Raw genomic sequence first — 21131 nt, forward strand, 5'->3', positions numbered from 1 at the left:
TCGACATCTATCGTCCTGCCGCTCATAACCACCTTGCGGCAGGCGATGACGCAGCCCTGGGATCTGCCATCACACCCTCAACCGATGTCCAGAAGATATGAGTTGATGTACAGGGTTCGGGAGGAGGACATCCCCTTCCTCCTCCGACATCCCAAACCGAACTCTGTGGTCGTCGAATCCTTGCAGGGCAGAGAGGCGAGAGGGCACATGGCACCGAGGGACAAGGAGGGCCAAAAAATAGACTCCCTGGCTAGGCGAGTCTACCCTGCTTCAAGCCTGGGGCTGCGCATATCAAATTACGAGGCGACGTTGGCAAGGTATCAATACTTCATTATGCAGCGCCTGCACAACGTCGCCTCAACCCTCCCAGACCACCAGGGTGACCTCGCTAAGGTCCTGATTAAGGAAGCTATGCAGGTCGCAGTGCAGCAGTTATCCACGGCAAGGCACCACATGGATACTGACTTATGGGCCTTGGTCGGTGCCGTTTCTCTCCGAAGGCATGCATGGCTTCAGAATTGCAATTTTCCGGAAGAAACCAAGCGCCGGATAGAGGAAATGTCTTTTGATGGATCCGGGCTTTTCCACTCACGCACCGACCACAAGCTTAAGAAGCTGCATGAATCGAGGATGATGGCACGCAGGATGGAGATACAGACCCAGGCTAGACGTAAGTGGTCCTGGAATCGTCCATCCTACAGGCCATCATATCAGCCAAGGCAACAGCCACAACATCGCCAGTAACAGCAGCAGCAGCGCTGCCGTCCGCAGCCCCAGCAACGCTTCCAACAAGGCCGCTGCCGTTTCAGTGATCGGAGGCAACGTTGACGGGACTGGCGAACCATTCCTCACACTCCACCAATACCCACCCCCCTCTCATCTGTGGATCGGCTCCGAAACCGGCTCCCCATTTGGGAGTCCATCACATCTGATCGGTGGGTATTGTCCATCGTTCAGCACGGCTATCGAATAGAATTCGACATTGTTCCTCCACCGAGTCCGATCCGGTTCACTTCATGTTCACCAGTACTGCTCGACGAAATACATCAACTTCTTTGTAAAGGAGCAATTTGTCAAGTATTCCCATCTGACGGACTCCACAGAATCTGTTCCAGATACTTCACGGTCCTGAAGCGGGATGGTGGTCTACTTCCGATTTTGGACTTACGGAACTTGAATAAGTTCATTGTACCGAAAAAGTTTCGCATGACTACCCTTCAAAACATTTTGCCATTGCTAAGGAGAGAGGATTGGTTCGCCTCATTGGACTTGAAGGACGTCTACTTCCATATTTCAATTCACATATTTCAAGTTACAGGCATTTCCTTCATTTTGCAGTTGCAACCCAACTTTATGAGTTTACAGTTTTGCCCTTTGGATTGGCTATGGCTCCGAGGGTATTTACCAAGTGCATGGCTCCTGTCTGTGCTTTTCTACGCCTCCAAGGCATACAGATTTACCCGTACCTCAACAACTGGCTGTTAGTGTCGCAGTCCAGAGAAGGACTCCTCGCGGCCATCCATACAACTTGTCCCTTACTCAATAGCCTAGGCCTACGTATTAATACCGAGAAATCTTCTCTTCTTCCGACACAGACGCTCACCTTCATTGGAGCCCGCTTGGATTCAACGTTGGAAAAAGCCTTCCTCCCTCAGGACAGACAACAGACTCTTGCTTGCCACATCCGTCGAATCCAACGAGATGGAACGGTCCCGGCGAAGTCTATCCAGAGGATCCTGGGGCATATGGCTTCCTCAGTTGCCGTAGTTCCGCATGCCAGGCTTCGGCTTCGTCCGCTACAACTCTTTTTCAACAAGGTGTACCATCCTCAAAGAGATCCACAGTCGAGGTTGATTCGGATCCCATCTTCCATGCTTCACTCTCTGCTTTGGTGGTTGGAACCGACCAATCTGACGATAGGAGTCCCTTCAGGGCACGACCTCCTACAATAACTCTTGGTACCGGCGTGTCTCTTCTGGGATGGGGAGCGATATGCTCTGGCCTATCTACCCAGGGTATGTGGAATCGTCGAGAATCCATGAATCATATCAACTTCCTAGAACTACTGGCAGTATTCAAGGCCCTGTGCTCTTTCGAGGACATCCTTCATCATCAGATCGTTCAGATAACTTCGGACAATATAGCTACTGTCTTTTATCTGAACAAGCAAGGGGGAACAAAGTCACCGACTCTAGCCAGACTTTCTGTGAAAATTTGGGACTGGTGCATCTGGAGACACATCATGCTGATGGCTGTTCATCTAGCTGGTGTGGACAACGTGCAGGTGGATCTTCTCAGCAGGCACATGTTCACCTCTCACGAATGGGAATTAGATCCTCGCACGCGCAACCACCTTTTCTGGCACTGGGGGTTTCCCAACATGGACTTATTCGCCACCCAACAGAACAGGATGTGCAAGGCTTACTGCTCAAGAGCGGGAATCAGACACGCATCCCTAGGGGACGCATTCATGATCCCTTGGAACAATATGAACTTCTACGCCTTCCCTCCGATCCCTCTTCTGATGTGGGTCATAGCAAAGATAGTGCACAACCGGGCATCGGGGATACTAGTTGCCCCTTGGTGGCCACGTCAAGCGTGGTTTGCAAAACTACTCGACATCTCTCACGGGGAATTTCTTCATCTACCATCGCTTCCATATCTTATAACAAAAGCGGACGGCACACTTCGCCACCCGGACTTGCTCCCTTTGAATCTAACAGCGTGGCGAATTTGATGATTGACATTATTCCATCGGTGCCGGCGATGACTTCGAGAGTGACGAATCTGACAGCTTCTACTAATCCATCTGTACCGGCGACGACTTCGACCAACTTGGATCCAATTGTCGAATCCAATCACTCGGATGCTTCGCTTTTCTCTGGTCTCTCTGTACCTTCGGGTTCGAGACAAGACCCGTCGAATCCGATGCTTTTGCACCCTGATATTCAACATATCATCGACTCTGCCTTAAAGCCGTCCACAAGGAAGTCATATGAGGCTAAATGGAAACGTTTTTTCACCTTTGCCGAGTCTCGTTCGTTCTCTCCATTCCTCTCATCTATACAACAAATTCTTCAGTTCCTCTTGGAACTACACCGTTCCAGATTGAAACTGTCGTCCATTAAAGTATATACAGCTGCAATAGCCTACTACCGTGGCTTAGTCAACGGATCGCCTCTGTTTTCTCATCCTATCCTCAAAAGATTTTTGAAGGGACTATATAATCTTAACCCATCAATTAGGCTGGTGATGCCCACCTGGAGCCTTTCTGTCGTTCTACAGGCCCTTACAAAGGCCCCCTTTGAACCTTTGGCGACAGTGGATCTGCTATTGGCCTCTTGGAAGATGGCGTTTCTTGTGGCTGTCACTTCAGCCCGAAGGGCCAGTGAACTTTGTGCCCTCCGCATAGACCCTCCTTATTTGAACTTTCACAGGTAGAAGGTCGTTTTACGCCTCGACCTGTCTTTCTTGCCTAAAGTGTCTACAGCTTTCCATACGGGACAAGACATTGTGCTGCCTGCCTTTATTCTGTCACCGTCGACTCCATTGGAAAGATCTTTGCAGTCACTCGATGTTCAGTGCTGCTTAGCCTTCTACCGATCGTGAACGGAGTCTATTCGATGTTCCAATAAACTATTCATCAAATATTCTGCTATGGATCAGGGCGATCCAGTCACTCCACAGAGACTCTCTAAGTGGATAGTCCATACTATAGTCTTATGCTATCAATTAGCTAAGCTCGATCTGCCTTCAGTTCCTCGAGGCCATTCTACTAGAGCCGTTGCAACCTCATCTGCCTTCGCATCCGGGGTTCCACTTGATGATGTCTGCCGAGCCGCTACTTGGGCAAACCCTTGCACCTTCCCCAGGCACTACCGTCTCGACGTTCGAGCTTGACGGGATTGCTCCTTCGGCAGAGCTGTTCTCCTCCGTTCTTCAATGAGGACACCTTCCCTCCTCCTTTATGGTAAGCTTGCTAGTCACCCATATGTGTGATGCACAGAGGTCACGACGAAGAAAAGCAGGTTGCTTACCTGTAACTGATGTTCTTCGAGTGGCCATCTGTGCAGTCACACAACCCACCCGCCGGCCCCACTCGGTGTCGGTGAGTGGATGCATCTTTCGGTACCAACCATCCCTTTTTTTCATGGTACTGACCTTCCTTTTTTTCTTCCATCTGGACTCTTCAAACAAATTTTTTCCATAAGGTGGTGTACGTTCGGTCGCAAAGACTGAACAAAATGGCGGATGCTCCGCTCTTTATAGGCCACAGGGGGGAGGGGGAGCGGAGCTTCCCGCCAAAAACCGTTAGCTGACAATCTTCCGGCCACAGGCACTGCACAGGTGCAGTACCCATATGTGTGACTGCACAGATGGCCACTCGAAGAACATCAGTTACAGGTAAGCAACCTGCTTTTCCTGTTAGAGGACAACCTACTAGGGCTTGTCTTCATTAAGAGCTGATCTGCCCCACCACTCAGGAGCTCCCCTCATGAGTGGCTCACTTACTCATGTGGTCTGTATTTTTTAAGCAGTGCCCTGGATCTTTAGAACTATCCCAGTTGCCTTGATAAAAGCTTCTGCTTCACTCAACTAAGTATCTTTACAGATAGAAGATCCTAAGACTCACTCCATTAGCAGAATAATAGGAAGAGCAGCATGAACACGCCTACCTTTTAAACAAGAAAGGGAGACTGACACATTTCCTTTTACTGTCCGCTCATTATTTTCATTACATCCAGAGTTCAAAACTACCGAACAGCACCATTGTAACCTAGCCTTTTCCATGTGCTTGATTATGCAGAGATCTGCCCAGCCAGTGGCTACTGGGCAATTGCGTTTGTGCTCTTGGGCCATTGTAGGCAGCAAAAGGAAGAGCAGGCACATTGGCTGTTCCCACATCAAGTGGTGTGCCAGAGGTTTTCCTCATCTCTTGCTTCTTCTAAGCTAGCCCCAACTTGTAAAAAGAGTTTGAATGAACAGCATTGTCTGAATCTGGGGGAGGTAATATATGTAAGTACAACTTACATGAGCTTGGTAGCTTAATTTAGGGTATCTGGAGCCCCTTGGCTCTATAGCCATCTTCTGGAGTGCACTTGCTTTTTGTATGATTCTGGTGGATGCATGGTCCTCCTTGGTATCAGAGGTTTGCCCTAGACTAAAAAAGTTTATAAATGTACAAAAGCTACAACACTGTGTGGCACCTTTAAGTATGTGCATTTATTCACATAACATAATAAGCTTTCTGGACAGGAGTCTACTGTACAGAATGTTATTTTGAAAGATTTTGCTTTTCGTGTAATTGGATAAAATGGTACTTACTTGCTGATCTACTCGGGAGCCAGAACAAATTGATTGGCTTTGAGTAATACTGTATACCTTGACTGGGGCTCTGGATTTTTCTGCTCTGCCTCAGGTAGCAAAATGTGTTAGGGGCCAGCCCTGGATATGGCTATGGAGCCATGGGGACAGGGGAAAGGGCAGGGAACTGAGATGGTAGGGCTGGGACAAACCCTTTTGAAATCCATCCCTTCAGAATCTGTGGACTTCCTCTCAGTCAGTTCAGCAAAGCAAGCCAAGCCAAGAAGTTTGTGAATGTTCTCAGAGCCCAAGCTGCACAACTGACAACCTTCCTCAGCTGCCATTTCCAGTCGTCAACCTCCTGATGCCCTGTGCAGTGCACAGGAATCGATTTCTGGCAAGCACCTTGCAAGCCCTGGGCACACTCACCAGGAACTCCGACTCTAGGCTGCGGAAACCAGGAAATTCAGTAAATTTTCCACACAGAATAGATTGGTTTTGCACATCCCTATGAAATAGTATTGGAAATTATGTGGGATAGGGACACAAATGCGGGGGGGACTATGGGTGGGAAAATATGTTCAAACTACCTGTGCAGTCCTAAACATGTTTACTCAGAAACAAGTCATTCTTAGTTGAATGGGGTTTACTCCCAGGTAAGAGCAGAGTCTTAAGTCTCAGTGAACATGTTCAGGACTGCTACCTGCCTCATCCACCCTGAAGACAGTTCCAATATCTGGATCTAGTGAGAAACCAAGGAACTGGTAACTCAACAAACAAACAACAAACAAACAAAACACAAACATAACCATTCTGATCCATGCAATTTTTAAAAAAAATGCATCCAAAATGACTATACTTAATATTGAAATTTAAGATGACAACATTTAGTGTAGATTGTAAGATTTCCAGGAATTAAAACCCAAGAACTGCTCTTTTTAAAAAGCTCTTTTAAAAAAAACTGCTCTGAAATCCCACAAACTACCAAATTTAAGTACTTGAAATAAAATGCGGAGCTACCTTCTGCAGCAGCTCTCTCTGCCTCCTCACTTGGATTTGAGGCTGAAAGCCCAAGGAAAAGTGTGGACATCCAAAGGGTAACTTTGGAACATAGTACAGTTAAGCAAACAAGCAAGAGGTTAATTCATTTTCCTTATATAAGATTGAAATTACTGCAATTATTTCTAAGTATGCACATTCCTTTGCAAATGTAAGTTAGCATTTGCAAATTTGCACTTTTTTTGTCCTGGGACTTCAGCAGATGTTCATGCTGCTATTGACCCTGAGAACTATGTTGACTCTTGAAAGGGGACTTAGCTTTTGAGCCTGCCATAATTGGTAGTTGTTATTTCAGACTTTAGACTGACTTATCCTGTCAATGTAAGGGAGACAGTATCCATACTCTGGAGAATAACGTGCCCAGTTAAATGTAAACTGCATGTTGATAGAGTCTAAATGGCAGCAGAGAGGAAAATTCAAATGTTCCTTGAAGAATAGGCGAAGGAGACTTAATCGTTCTTGGCATAACATGGGAATGGTGGCCATTTGGGTGCCCACTCAATGGGACTTGCTCTTGAGTACAGGGTTGCATTGTCAGAATTTGAAACAAATGTATATTCTAATATCATATCTTCGTAGTAATCAGGCATAAGGGTATATAAATGTCTGATCAGAAGTATTTCTGGTAGTATTTCTCCTAAGTCTTGGCAAAAGTATTTTCCTGGTATTTCCCAACAGGATGCTTTTAACTCAAGGTGATAGCAGTTCTACCTCTGTTGGACACCCCTAAATACAAAACACTATCACTGAGTTTTGTCTGTCCCCAATTTCACCTCACTTGAATGACCAATGTACGGCAGCGTATGATACCGGTATGAGAGCAGTGGTTGAGAGTGCCACAGTGTCACCCTGAGAACCCGCATGGTGTAGTGGTTCAGGGTGCTGTCCTGGGACTCAGGAGATCCTGGTTCTAGTCCCCATTCTGCCATGAAGCTCACTGGGTGACTTTGGGCCTAGTCACTGACTATCAGCTGACCTGCCTTACAAGGTTGTTTTGTGAGGATAGCAAGGGCAGGAGGAGAACCTTGTTAGCCACTTTGGGTTCCTTTACAAGAGGAAGAAAGGTGAGATATATACGCAGTGCACCTAACCATTATCAGTTCCTTTCCTACCCAGGTGATTACCAGTTCTACAATGAGAATGACAGAAGTGAGGAGGAGGAGACTAGTGATGCCATCAGCAGCGCTGAGGCTGAGGGCTATTCTGAGGTAAGGGTCTTGGAAGCAGTCGCTTTCTATTTAGCCGTGGTTCCTTTATGTAATACTGGGCCTTCTCTCTCTTTTGCCAGATCTGGGAAGAAGGGCTTCTTTTTGCTTTTGGTTTTTGGTAGTCCTCTCCTATCGAGTCACTGGAACAGAACCCTAGTGCCCTGGCCATGGCTCTGGTTGTGTGTCCTCCCCTTCATGTATTCACAGTTTCTAAGAAGGATCTAAATTACCATTTTATTTCCATTGAAAACATAAAGAGGAAGCCCATCTTTGCTATTCCTTAACCAGTGGGAGTAAGTCATTCATAAACTGCTAGTAATCAGATCAGCAGAGAAGTGTAGAAAACAGTGAATAAAAGATATTGTTCTCAAGACTATTTATATTCTAGAAGTCACCTCTCTCTCTTCTATGGTTACAGAACTACTAGTCAAAATAGTCCTCTCCATGGCCAAGGGCTAAAAAGACATTAAACTGTAGGCCTGGGGGGTATGGGGGAGCCTTCTCTACCAGTATGCTCAAAAAGGTCCAAGAGACTGGCTGTTAACATTAAAAAAAACCCCTCTGCACTGTCTGTTGTCTGGATGATAATGTACCAGAAAGGAAGGGACTAGAGAAAACCACATCATTGTAAGAAAAAGACCAGGATTACTAAAATAAGACAGACTAATAGATGAAAGTAGCATGGAAGTAACGCTGGGAGAAGTTACTGCAGTTCAAATGTAAAGGCATTTCCCTGTCTGAGGAAAAAAATACTTGGTTATGTTCAAATGCACATCTAGCCAAACTAGGATGCAGGGGTTCTTTTGGATTCCTTGGTTCTTAGAAGCTTAGCTGGCATTTTTAACTCTTTCCTCATTCAGCATGTAACTTAGTGAGTGACTTTTCATTCATTACACTTAGGGCACAATCCTGTAGTCGCACAACACCAAGGTCTTACAACCTCGGTGCTTGGATTCTGCCCTCACAGAGGTTGTAACTCGGGCTTGGAGCAGGGAAAGGGGCATAGCAGGGAGATGGAGCGAGCCCATTCAAACTGCTGCCTCAGCCCCCTTTCTTTCCCTTTGCCTGTCCTAAACTGTACAGTGAAAAATGGTTATTCAGATAAAATGAAGGTGACACAAAATTGGATGGGATAGCAAACAACCTGGAAGACGGAAACAAAATTCAAAGCAATCTTGATAGGTTGGAGCTCAGGGCTGAAAACAGCAGAATGAAATTCAATAGAGACAAATGCCAAGTTTTGAACCTTGGAACAGGAAACCAAATGCATTGTTAGAAAATGAGGAATACTTGGCTCAAAAATACTGCAAGTGAGAAGGATCTTGAATTTGTTGCAATCACAGCCTAAATATCAGTCAATGATGTGATGTAGCTGCAAGAAGGGTGAATCCTCTTTTAGGCTCCATGAATAGAAGTATTACTTCCAAATCCTGTGAATTACTAGTTCCTCTTTACACAGCACTGGTTAGGCCTCACCTAGAGTACGGTGTTTAGTTCTGGGCAACACAGTATAAGAAAGATGCAGGCAAGCTGGAGAGGGTTCAGAGTAGGGCAGCGAGGAAGATCTAGGAAAAGGAAACAAAGCCCTGTGAGGAGAGACTGGAAGAACAAGGCATGTTTAGCCCCGAGATACGATCGCACCCTCCAAGTGCTTGAAAGGCTGTTGCAAAAAGGAAGGACAGGCTCTCTTCTTGAGTATCCCAGAGTGCAGGACATGGATAATGGGCTCAAGTACAGGAATCCAGATACTGGTAGGGATCAGGAAAAGTTTCCTGATTATCAGAGCAGTACAACACTGGAACAAATGATCTAGGGATACCGTGGACTCTCCCACAAGCCATCTGAATGGGATGGTTTCACCCTCCCTCTCAGTCCTGCACTGAGTAGGGGGTTGGGCCCCGATGGCCCCCTGGCTCCTTCCTGCTCTACTATTCTGTGAGTGCATGAACAAGGAGCAGCACTGCTGCATCTTATGCCTTGCACTGGATGCTTGTAAGCTTGTGAGTGTGGAGGCACACAGGCATCTGCATGAGGCAATAGGTCTGCTCCCTTCGGAAACATTGGAGTAGACTCTTCCCATAGAAATTTTAGTTAATCCTGGGAACAGATGGTTATCATTATTCTCATTTGTTTCTGCCCTTTCGGGTAGAATTTTATTATTTTTGTTAGTATGTTTGCTATAGTGTTTCCAATATAAAGGTTTATGGAATTGCCCTTAACTTCCAAGGTGGTTCACTGGCTTGAAAAGGTAAAGAGCAAGTTCGACATCTGAATTCAGATGTAAAGGCAGGTGAGCACAGGAAAAAATCCCTTTCCTGGCAAGTAGGAAGAAGGGAAACGTGCGGCATCTACTGCATTTACAATTCTGGATTCTCACGCTTTCTATGCTTTCTAAGATGCGCCAGACAAAGCGCCTGCTCTCTGTCCACCCCTTTGATTTTGAAATGGACTCGGAATATTCTGCTCAGTCTCGGCGCCAATCTATGCAGCTCTCACCAGGTCCTGACGGTGAAGGCCTTCAGGTATTGGGGGGAGGAAGAGGAGGAGGAGGAGGAGGAGGAGGAGGAGGAGGTGGTGGTGGTGGTGGTGGTGGTGTGTGCCTTTGTGCCTTCCTTGGCTCCTTCACATTTCTTCTCTTGCTTTTTTCCTTCCTTTACACTGTGCAAGCTCATTCTGTAGCATAAGGATTTTACCTGCCCTGTGAAATGCATTTATGAGAGCTCTGAATTTGAAAGAGGCCAGGCAGATTAGTGTGTCAGCAGGTATAAGAACAGGCTCCATCCATCCATCCATCCATCCATCCATTCTTTTTCCATACCACCAATTTGGATTCAGTCAAGATGGTTTAAAACAAATCTTATAAAATCAAGAAGGATAAAGAAATACAAACACAAAACACTGAAAGCAGTGTTAAAAGTATAACAGTTTAGAAAACCAAATAAGAAATATTTGGATTTATAAAGGCTTCTTGAGAAAGAAAATGTGGGGTATTTTTACGAGGATGACATGAGCAAGAAAGCGTAGAACCAGTTTCTTACTGACTGATAGACATCCTCTCTTCTTAGGCCTTCGCAGAATTTCCAGGTGCTGAGGAAAGTGCTTCGCAGAAAGAATCCATGATAGCTGAAGCAGACCTGGCTGCCGCGTTCTACCATATCTTGCAGGAGCAGGGGCAGCGGACGTCTCCTCCAGAGCAGGAGTTCAGCACTGAGGTCCTGCTGGCCACAAACTCACACCCTAAAGTGCTGGAAAAGCAACACAAGGCTGGTGAGTTCTTCTGATCTGATCACAGGCCATCTGCAGCAAACATGCACAGAGGAGTTTAGGTTTTGCTTTCAGCAAAAGTAGAACAGTGGAGATTTCGGTTATTCAGTCTGTGCACTTCAAGTTCATAGGCAGAGGTAATACAGGTTGGTTGTTGTTTTGCATGCACAAAGGCCAGAGTTCTTCAGGAAACTCTGCAGACAATATAGGTCTTCCCTGCTGAGTCATGGACTCTGGGGTTGATCAGTCCTTCCAGCCAAATAATTGGCTGGAAGGAATAGGATACTAAGACATTGCTAAAGTGGGTCCTTTGACTATGGGGTATGTGAATACCTTTTAAATTCCAGATGTTCACCATCACCATCACCATCACCGTCTCTATACCACCTAAGAGCCAAAGCTCTCTGGGCAGTGTATGAGAGATATGACGTACTCTGTGCTGACACAGCCCCCCACCCCCTGAACGATTATATTTCTCTAAGGGACATTTCTGTGATGGAACCTAGAAAGAGTAAACCCTCATTCAATTATGCATCTATTATCTACACACAAAATATGGAAGAGCATGTAGTCCCACAGCTCTAGTTGCAAGTGGCCCATTCAGAAGCAATTTCACAACACATTAATCCATGTGTCTAGAGCATTTTATGAGACAGAAAAAATTGATTTCCTGATTATGTCCTGTCAAATACAGCTGTTTAAGTCACAACTTCAGTGGTCACAAGAGCATGTGACACTGATCCATTGGGCTGCCAGTCTCAGTAAAGAAAAAAAATGTTTGTGTCTCAGATGTGTGCCATGCAGGAAGAGCATCACTGTCCCGACTCAGGTGTGTGAAGTCATCCACCAACAAAGCATGCCAGCTTTGTCTCCATCCCTGTCATGAGTCAGGGATGGAGAGCCAGTGTGTGTAGTGGTTAAGAGCATGGGACTGGGACTCAGGCGATCTGGGTTCTAGTCCCCGCTCAGCCACGGAGCCAGCTGGGTGGCTTTGGGCCAGTCACAGCCTCTCAGCCCAACCTATCTCACAGGGCTGTTGTTGTGGGGATAAGATGGAGGAGGAGAATGATGCAAGCTGCCTTGAGCCCTTTGTAGGAAAAAGGCAGGTTATGAATCGATGAATGAATGAATGAGTTGTGGGGTAGCAGCCTGTTGGAGGGAGCCTTGCTCTCGCTGCTGGGGCTGTAAATGCAGGGATGCCCCCAGGCGAAGAGCCAGCTGTCCTGCAGCGAACAGCAGGGGCTAATGTGTCTGGTGACAGAGGGGGCAGAGCTGCCACACACGTCTCCACGATCCCTCACAGCAAGGAAATGAGTGCGGCGGCAGGCCCCTCGTGTTCCAGAGGGATGCCACAAAGGCTTAGCAGCACAACCCACCCGGACAGATCACAAAGACAGGCCTGCAGCCGGAAGCGCTCACTGCAGGATGCCCAGTATTGCCACACTGATGTGCCCCATTTGGCTTCGAATGGCATTCCACGCATCAGGACAGAGACACCCCTTGCTCCTCCTTCCGCATGGCTCACTGGGCATAACAGTGTCTTTGAACTTGTTTTAGTTAAATTCAGTATGGAAATTTCTTTTTAAATGGATCCAGTCCAATTTCCCCCATGGGGTTCAATGTGTTAGGGATACTATAAATATCTAGTAAACAAGATTACTGGAAATGAAATTACCCTCATGTGGTTTCTCTTAACAAGGTAACAAAACAGAAAAGTGCATGGCACAAAGATTAGACATCTGCAGTCCCACAAATGACACTTGACATGTTCTTTGTTTAGGTTGGGTTTTGTCAAATGTAGGTGATTCTCCTCAGTTGGAATTTAAAAGCTGTTTCCAAACCAGAGTTGAGGTTTGGAAATACAGAGGCAAAAGTCTGATGAGGATTGACCGAAGTTGCATGTTTTAAACTTGTTTAATAACAGCTACAAGGGCTGCCCAGCAGCCTGAGGCCCCCAGGGGGATGGAAAGCATATTGAATACACCATTTGGTGTGTGTGCACTTGGTGTACTCCCAACAGAAGTCTCTCTGCAAAAAAGGTTGCTGCATGCATTGGAAAAAATGCTTTTGCTGGCACTCATTCATTTCTTTCTCACTCAATAGCCAAAGTTCTCAAAGTAGTTCACAGAAATGAAATATAACAAATACATAATATAAAAACGTATGATGCAGCATTTAAAAACAATCAAAACAGCTAGAAGCTGTTATAATAAGATACTGGGAAGTGATGAATAACTGACATAAAAAAACACAATATGCCCGAGAGTATTGGACAATCTTAACCAAGTACTAAAAATGACAGTAGACAGGTTCACACAGCATGTGAAATGACCCTGAGCTATACAGGGTGAGTTGTTTATGAAACAACCCATAATGCACTGGATAGGTGCATTTGCACTTGCCGTGGATGTCTCCACACTCCTTCCTCCTCAGTCCTCTCAGGGGTGTCCTACAGGACTCAGCTAAATGACCAACTTGTCTGCCTTGCCCACTGATATCACAAGCACTTTTGCTCCACTTTGCTTCCCCCCCTTAAAAAAATAGTGCAGGATTTTTCTGCATATACATTTGGACCTTTTAAAATTATTTTTATCAGACTTTCACAGCTGTGCACTTGCTCAGATCCGAAAAGGAAAGCTTCACCTGGGCAATGTCCTGGGTGGTATCTGCTGCCACCTGCTCTCATTGACCTGCTAAGAGTTTCATTTTCCATGTTGCTCTCTCCTGACAGATGAAAGCAAAGCCATGCGTACTATTTCCTCATGAAACAGGGTGGCCTTTAGCCGGCCTCCACAGACTGATCCTCTAGGTTGTGATTTTGTTCCCTTTGTTTTTGAGTCTGACCCTCCTCAGGCTCCTTCCACTTTTCTGCCCTTCCCTGAGATTCTAGGTGCTCGGGAAGGTGGAAAAACGTGAGCCACCCCTTTGCTGCTACCTCTTACCTGGGCCTGATGGGCAGCAAGGACTCACATTTATGTGGGGGGAAATATTAGCTCTCCCCCACTGCACCAGCAAGTCCTACCTCCTAGCCCTGTTACTAATTCATGAAACAAAATTATTGCTCTGAATCCCAAGGCACTAAACCTGTTCTTTCTTTAAAGACATTCTGTGGAACGAACAGCACCAATCCTCCTATTCAGCTGATATGGACACTTCTGATGAAGATACGAAAGGAGCCCAGAAGTTACTTGCCCATCAGCCTCATCACCCAAAGCGTAGAAGCCAGGCCTCATCCCAGGAAAATATAAACCACTCTGGAAATCAGGTAGATAAGACATCAGATATCCTCCTAAAAACAAGACTTAATTGTGCATGTTCTGGGAAGCAGGACATGCGGTCCAGGCAAAAAGCCTGAGGGATGGCTTTTTGTTCAGCACATATATCTATATATCTACCCCCGGCTCTGCTCATGACATGTCTACCATGTGCATGTCCACCATATCCTTCAACACCCTCACTGACGGGGCTTCAACCACCTCCCATGGAAGCCCATTCCATGCCCTCGGGGTCCTAACAATCAGGAAGTAGTTCCTGGCATCTTGGTTCCCTGAACTTTGCTCCATTACAACACATCCTGCCCTTCTCCACAGGAAAAAAACGGTCTCAACTCACCTCTTCATGACACCCCTTCACATACCCATATGTTGCCAACAGAGCCCCTCGGAGTCTCCTGTTCTCCAGGCTGAAAAGACCCAGTTTCCTCAGTCTCTCCTCATATGGCTTCTCCTGCAATCCAGCTACCATCCTTGTGGCCCTACACTGCACTGATTCCAACCTTGCTATAACCCTTTTGTAATGAGGGTCCTAGAATTGAACATTATACTTCAGTTGCTGATGCACCAGAGTCATAGAGAGTGACAGTAATACCTCTCTCGATCTAGAAGCCACACTTCTGGCCATGCAACCAAGGGTGGCGTTCGCCCTCTTGACCACCGCATCACACTGCTGACTCATGTTTAGCCTGCAGTCGACCAGCACCCCAAGATCCTTTTCACAAGTGCTGCTCCCCTGCCACTTGTCCCCTGACCTGTACTTGTGACACCCATTCCTATGCCCCAAGTGCAAGACCTTGCACTTATCTGCATTGAACGCCATCCTGTTGTTCCCTGCCCACTTCCATAGTCTGTCCAGATCCTTCTACTTAAGTTAAAAGCATTCAAAAAGCATCTGGACAATCACCTGAATGGGATGGTGTGATTTAGTGTCCCGCAATAGCAGGGCCTTCTGGTCCCTTCCAACTCTACTATTCTACCCCTTCCAATTTTCCCAGGTGACTTGCTCATAGGCAACAAATCATCCTAACAACCTATGGACTATCTACTAATTATTGCACCCAGAATGGGTTGTTGTGTTATCAAAACCAGGACAATCTGCCTCATTGTGGGTTCGGGGAATCAGCTAGTGAGCTCTCAGTAAAAGCAGCGAAAGTCCCTGCTGCATGTGTCTTGCCACACTGGCTATTATGTGAGCACTAGTGGCAGCTGCCTCCCAAGCGCCCAAGCAGGGGAGTGGGGCAGCTGACACTGGCCATTGCAAGCTTGCCATGGTTTTTGCAGTTCCTGTTTTGCTATCTATGACCAGTTTCTTCGAAGTGCCCCAACAGCACCTTACAGGGGCTGCCCAGCATTTAAAAATGCACACAAAATTGTGCACAATACCCCCAAAATATTATTTTTCCTTTAATTTAATGTTAGCACCGTTGTGCAACTGCAAACTTCCAAGCTAGCATAACTGCAAGGATTTGAAGCCTTGGCTAGGGCAGTATCCAGGTGGGTTCTCCCTTGGCAGCAGGCACTCCCATGATCGCAGCTGAGGTTTCAGATCAGTTTGTCCACCTTGGTGCCTTCTGAAAGTTTGCAAAGGGTGCGCTGACAAGAGAAATCAAGGATGTGAGGAATCTTTTGCTAAGAGGAGGGTGCTTCTTGAAATTTACAGCCTCTTCTCAGCAGATCATCGCTCCTCTACACACGCACTTTAGTTTCATTCAGGGAGCACATTTTGTAGTTCAGGAGCTTGGGGGAGTGCAGGTGTGCCCTCCTACCCATCTTCAAGGGCAGAGTGTGTGTGTGTGTGTGTGTGTGTGTGTGTAATTTCTGTACCTCCCAATGGCTGAAGCTCTCTGAAGCAGTAACGGTGATTTGACAGCTTTGATCACCAGCTGGGTCCCTATATGGAGAAGGTTTGAGGAAAGCAGCGATGATGGCGATACCTTCTCTTCCTTTTTGTTAACGACAAAAAAGGCACAGGAAACATACTTAGGTTTGTGTAAAAAGAATATGAAGTCAGACATGGCAAGGAGGACCTCACAGGCAGCCGTCTGAGCCATCCTGTGGGGGTTGAGACAGGTGTGCAGGGTTGCCAGCACTTCTGTAGCAAGCCACTTTGTCAGTAGTTGTGCCACTGCTAGCAGAGGGTGTCTCTCAAGCATTCCCTGGCCCCCTCTGCCTGCCTGAGCATTTCACAATATGCAGAGGGAGATGTGTGAATGTGTGCATATCTGTCTGTCTTGCATTCTGCATGTCCAGGCAGAAGCAGGAAGTTTAGAGGGAGTTAGAGAAGGACCAGCAATGTTCTGGTGTGTCACACCAAGTGAAGGGAAGGAAAATCCAAATAAGGTGACAGAGAGGAGAACATGGGGCAGCGGGTGGAATAAGGTAGTGGATGAAATAGAACAGTAGAAGACAAACATCACCAGTGACTATTAAATGCTTGGGGTCCTATAGTTCATGTCAAGCTTCTTGAAAGTGGCAATCTGACTTGCCATGGCTAGGATATTGTACCTGAAGAGTCTTTGCTGTCATGCAGCAAGTTGTTATGTCATTTCAGAATTATGAGAACAACCAGTAGAACTTCCATATCTAGAGACATTAAGCTATTGCATATCAGATGTTGGAAAGTTTTTACAGGATAATTTCATTATATGGCTCAGGCTGTCCTCCAAGCATGCTCACTCAGTATTAAATGTATGGTACTGTATCTGGAATTGTTTTGTGCACATGGAAATTTATGCAAATGTACAAATTAATAAGGGATGCAGGCGGCGCAGTGGTTTAAACTGCTGTGCTGCTGGGCTGGTTGATCAAAAGGTCGCTGGTTCGAATCTGCACAACGAGGCGTTTCCGTTGCTCCATCCCAGCTCCTGCCAGGCTTGCAGTTCAAAAGCATGCAAATGCAAGTAGATAAAAATGTACTACTTCGGTGGGAAGGTAACAGCATTCCGTGCACTTCGGTGTTTAGTCGTGCTGGCCACATGACCACAGAAATTGTCTGCAGACAAACGCTGGATCCCTCGGCTAGGAAATGCAGATGAGCACCGCTCCCTAGAGTCAGACATGACTGGACTTAATGTCAAGAGGAAACCTTTACCTTTGCCTTACAAATTAATAAACTTAAAGTCAGGCAATTATATATGGAGTAACAACCATAATTAAATGGAACCTGCTTGTGAATTATATCAGGAGTAAATAAGTTTATCAGGAGTAAATAAGTTTATCTACTTCTCCTAGGAAGCAGTCTTCATCAATTCAATCAGATCTATAATGCCATGCATTGTTTGTAATTGGGTTGCAGGAATATCTCATTAATCCATTGCTGATTTCAGTATCTTTTGTATTCAGTATCTTTTTGGGAGTGTGGAATTATAATGCCAAGGCGTTTCTTTTAAATTCACTGATTCGTGAAATTCTTTTCTGAGGATTAGGCAGGGCAACTCATGTCAACGGATGTATTTGCACAGCATGATAAGTTGCTCTGCAAATACCAACAGTGGTGTGGTTGTTCACAGAATAACCCACAGATGATCAGGCTCACCATGGGTCATGTTCCTCTTTCTCCCCCTTTCGTCCACCAACTGGTATCCCAATCGATTTGGTAGCTAAAGGCAGCTAAAGCTGCCTTTTCCTTTCTCCTCTTCCTGTTGTAAATCAACAGCATTACCTTTCTACCAGCTGTGACTCCCTATCCCCTTTTTACTTCTTTGGGAAGCACTTTTTATGATCTCCGTCTGTGCTGATCTTGGAGCCCAGGAAAATGAAATCTGTCACTACCTCCGTTTCTTCCCCATCTATTTGCCAGGAAGTGAGAGGACTGGATGCCATGATCTTAGTTTTCTTAATGTTGAGTTTCAAGCCATTTATCCAGTGATTCATCTAGTCCCACCTTTCTCATGATGTGCTCTGCATATATGTTAAATAGACAGGGTGACAGTATACAGCCTTGCCAAACTCCTTTCTCAAATTTGAACCAATCGGTGGTTCCGTGTCCAGTGCTCACTGTTGTTTCTTGACCCGCATAAAGGTTTCTCAAGAGATAAATAAGATGGTCTGGGACTCCCATCACAATTTGCCACAATTTGTTGTGATCCACACAATCAAAGTCTTTAGCGTAGTCAATGAAGCAGAAGCAGATGTTTTTCTGGAACTCCCTAGCTTTCTCCGTGATCAAATGTATTTTGACAATTTGATCTCTGGTTCCTCTGCCTCTTTGAAACCCTGCCTGTACTTCTGGTAGTTCTTGATCCACATACATACTGCTGGAGCCTAGCTTGTAGGACTTTGGGCATAACTTTGCTAGTGTGTGAAATGAGTGCAATGGTGCGGTAGTTCAAACATTCTTTCGTATTGCCCTTCTTTGGGATTAGAATGTAAACTGATCTTTTCCAGTCCTGTGGCCACTGCTGAGTTTTCCAAATTTGCTGGCATATTGAGTGTAGCGCTTTGACTGCATCGTCTTTTAGGATTTTGAATAGCTCAGCTGGTATAATGTTGCCTCCACTAGCTTTGTTGTTGCTCAGACTTCCTAAAGCCCATTTGACTTCACATTCCAGGATGTCTGGCTCCAGGTCAGTGACCACCCCATCGTGGTTATCAGGGACATTAAGCTCTTTCTTATATAGTTCCTCTGTGTAAGCTTGCCACCTCTTCTTAATCTCTTCTGCCCCTGTTAGGTCCCTGCCATTTTTGTCCTTTATCATGCCCATCTTTGCATGAAAGGTTCCCTTCATATTTCCAATTTTCTTGAAGAGATCGCTTGTCCTCCCCATTCTATTGTTTTCTTCTATTTTTTATACTGTTCATTTAAGAAGACATTTTCATCTCTCCTAGCCGTTCTCTGGAATTCTGCATTCAATTGGGTGTATCTTTCTCTTTCTCCCTTGCCTTTTGCTTCCCTTCTTTCCTCAGCTATTTGTAAATCTTCCTCAGACAGACATTTTGCTTTCTTGCATTTCTTTTTCTTTGGGATGGTTTTAGTTGCTTCCTCTTGTACAATGTTGTGAACCTCCACCCACAGTTCTTCAGGCACTCTGTCTATCAGATCTAGTTCCTTAAATTTATATGTCACCTCTACTGTATATTCATCAGGGATATGATTTAGGTCATACCTAAGTGGCCTAGTGCTTTTCCCTACTTTTTTCAATTTAAGCCTAAATTTTGCAACAGAAAGCTCATGATCTGAGCCACAGTCAGCTCCTGGTCTTGTTTTTACTGAACTTCTCCATCTTTGGCTGCAGAGCACATAGTCAATCTGATTTCTGTGTTGACCACCTGGTGATGCCCATGTGTAGAGTCGTCTCTTGGGTTATTGGAAAAGAATGTTTGCTATGATCATCATATTCTCTTGACAAAATTCTACCAGCCTGTGCCCTGCTTCATTCTGTACTCCAAGGCCAAATTTGCCTGTTATTCCAGTTATCTTTTGGCTTCCTACTTAGCATTCCAATCCCCCATGATGATAAGGACATCATTTTTGGTGTTAATTCTAGAAGGTGTTGTAGGCCTTCATAGAACCGGTCAACTTCAGCCTCTTCAGCATCAGTGGATGGGGCACAGACCTGGACTACTTTGAATCCCAGGCAAACCATTCAACATCAAACTGAGATCATTCTGTCATTTTTGAGATTGTATCCCAGTATTGTTTTTACTACTCTTTTTTGTCTATGAAGGGTACTCCATTTATTCTTGCCCACAGTAGTATACCTGATGGTCATCTGAATTAAATTCACCCATTCCTGCCCATTTTAGTTCACTGATTCATAGAAACATAGAACATAGAAACAGAGCGAGTCAGAAGGGGTCTCCCGGGCCATCTAGTCTGACCTCCGACACCAGCCAGCTGCAGTCACGACATGCCCACCATGTGGACATGCAGCCTATCCTTGAACACTCGCACCGATGGGGCCTCAACGACCTCTCATGGAAGCCCATTCCACAACCTCGGGGTCCTGACTGTCAGGAAGTGCTTCCTGGCATCCAAATGAAACCTTGACTCCCTGAGCTTTGCTCCATTGGAGTGTGTCCTGCCTTCCTCTGCAGGGGAGAACAGGTCTCTACCCATCTCCATGTGACATCCCCTCACATACCTGTATGTCGCCAACATATCCCCTCTGAGTCTCCTCTTCTCCAGACTGAAGAGACCCAGTTCCCTCAGTCTCACCTCATACCCCATCCCCTGCAAACCGGCCACCAACCTTGTGGCCCTATGCTGCACTGACTCTAACCTGGCTATATCCTTTCTGTAATGAGGGGCCCAAAACTGAACACAATACTCCAGTTACGGGTGCACCAGAGTCGTGTAGAATGGTAGTAATACCTCTCTTGATCTAGAAGCCACACTTCTGGCTATGCAACCACGGGTGGCGTTCGCCCGCTTGACCACCGCATCACACTGCTGACTCATGTTTAGCCTGCAGTCAACCAGCACTCCAAGATCCCTTTCGCAAGTGCTGCTTTCCAGCCACTTGTCCCCTAACCTGTACTTATGACACCCATTTGCCCCAAGGGCGAGACCTTGCACATATCTGCATTGAACGCTGTCCTGTTGTCTCCTGCCCACTTCCATAGTCTGTCCAGATCCTTTTGGATCTGGAGTACCTGCTCCTCAGTTGTGGCCACTGCTCCAGTTTTAGTGTCGTCTGCGAATTTGATCAGCAGACTGTTCACCCCTTCTTCCATGTCATTTATGAAAAGATTAAACAGGATTGGCCCCAGGACAGAGCCCTGGGGGACCCCGCTTGTCACTGGCCGCCATCCCGATGTTTCCCCGCTAATGGTTACCTTCTGCTTTCGGTCAGTCAACCATGCCCTAATCCACTGGACAGTGCTTTGGTGTATCCCAAAACTCCTCAGTTTCTCCACCAGGATATCATGGGGCACTTTGTCAAAGGCCTTGCTGAAATCCAGGTATACCACATCCACTGCATCCCCTCCATCTAGCCATCTCGAAACCTTGTCATAGAATTCCACAAGGTTTGTCTGGCAGGGCCTGTTTTTGCGGAAGCCATGTTGTGTGGCTGTCAGC

The 21131-nt window shown here is 46.1% G+C and overlaps 1 protein-coding gene across 1 annotated transcript in view; it reads left to right on the forward strand.

Moving 5' to 3' along the window:
* The window catches only part of MLPH (melanophilin), a 79948-nt gene that overhangs the window by 30833 nt on the left and 27984 nt on the right, over positions 1-21131 (forward strand). The window contains exons 6-9 of the mRNA XM_044432142.1: positions 7480-7571; positions 9968-10093; positions 10637-10838; positions 13937-14100. Of these exons, the coding sequence (XP_044288077.1) occupies positions 7480-7571; positions 9968-10093; positions 10637-10838; positions 13937-14100 (584 nt within the window). The remainder of the gene's footprint in view (positions 1-7479; positions 7572-9967; positions 10094-10636; positions 10839-13936; positions 14101-21131) is intronic.

Source organism: Varanus komodoensis, unplaced genomic scaffold (assembly GCF_004798865.1).
Source record: "Varanus komodoensis strain SLA01 unplaced genomic scaffold, ASM479886v1 scaffold23, whole genome shotgun sequence".
Taxonomy (NCBI): Eukaryota; Metazoa; Chordata; class Lepidosauria; order Squamata; family Varanidae; genus Varanus; species Varanus komodoensis.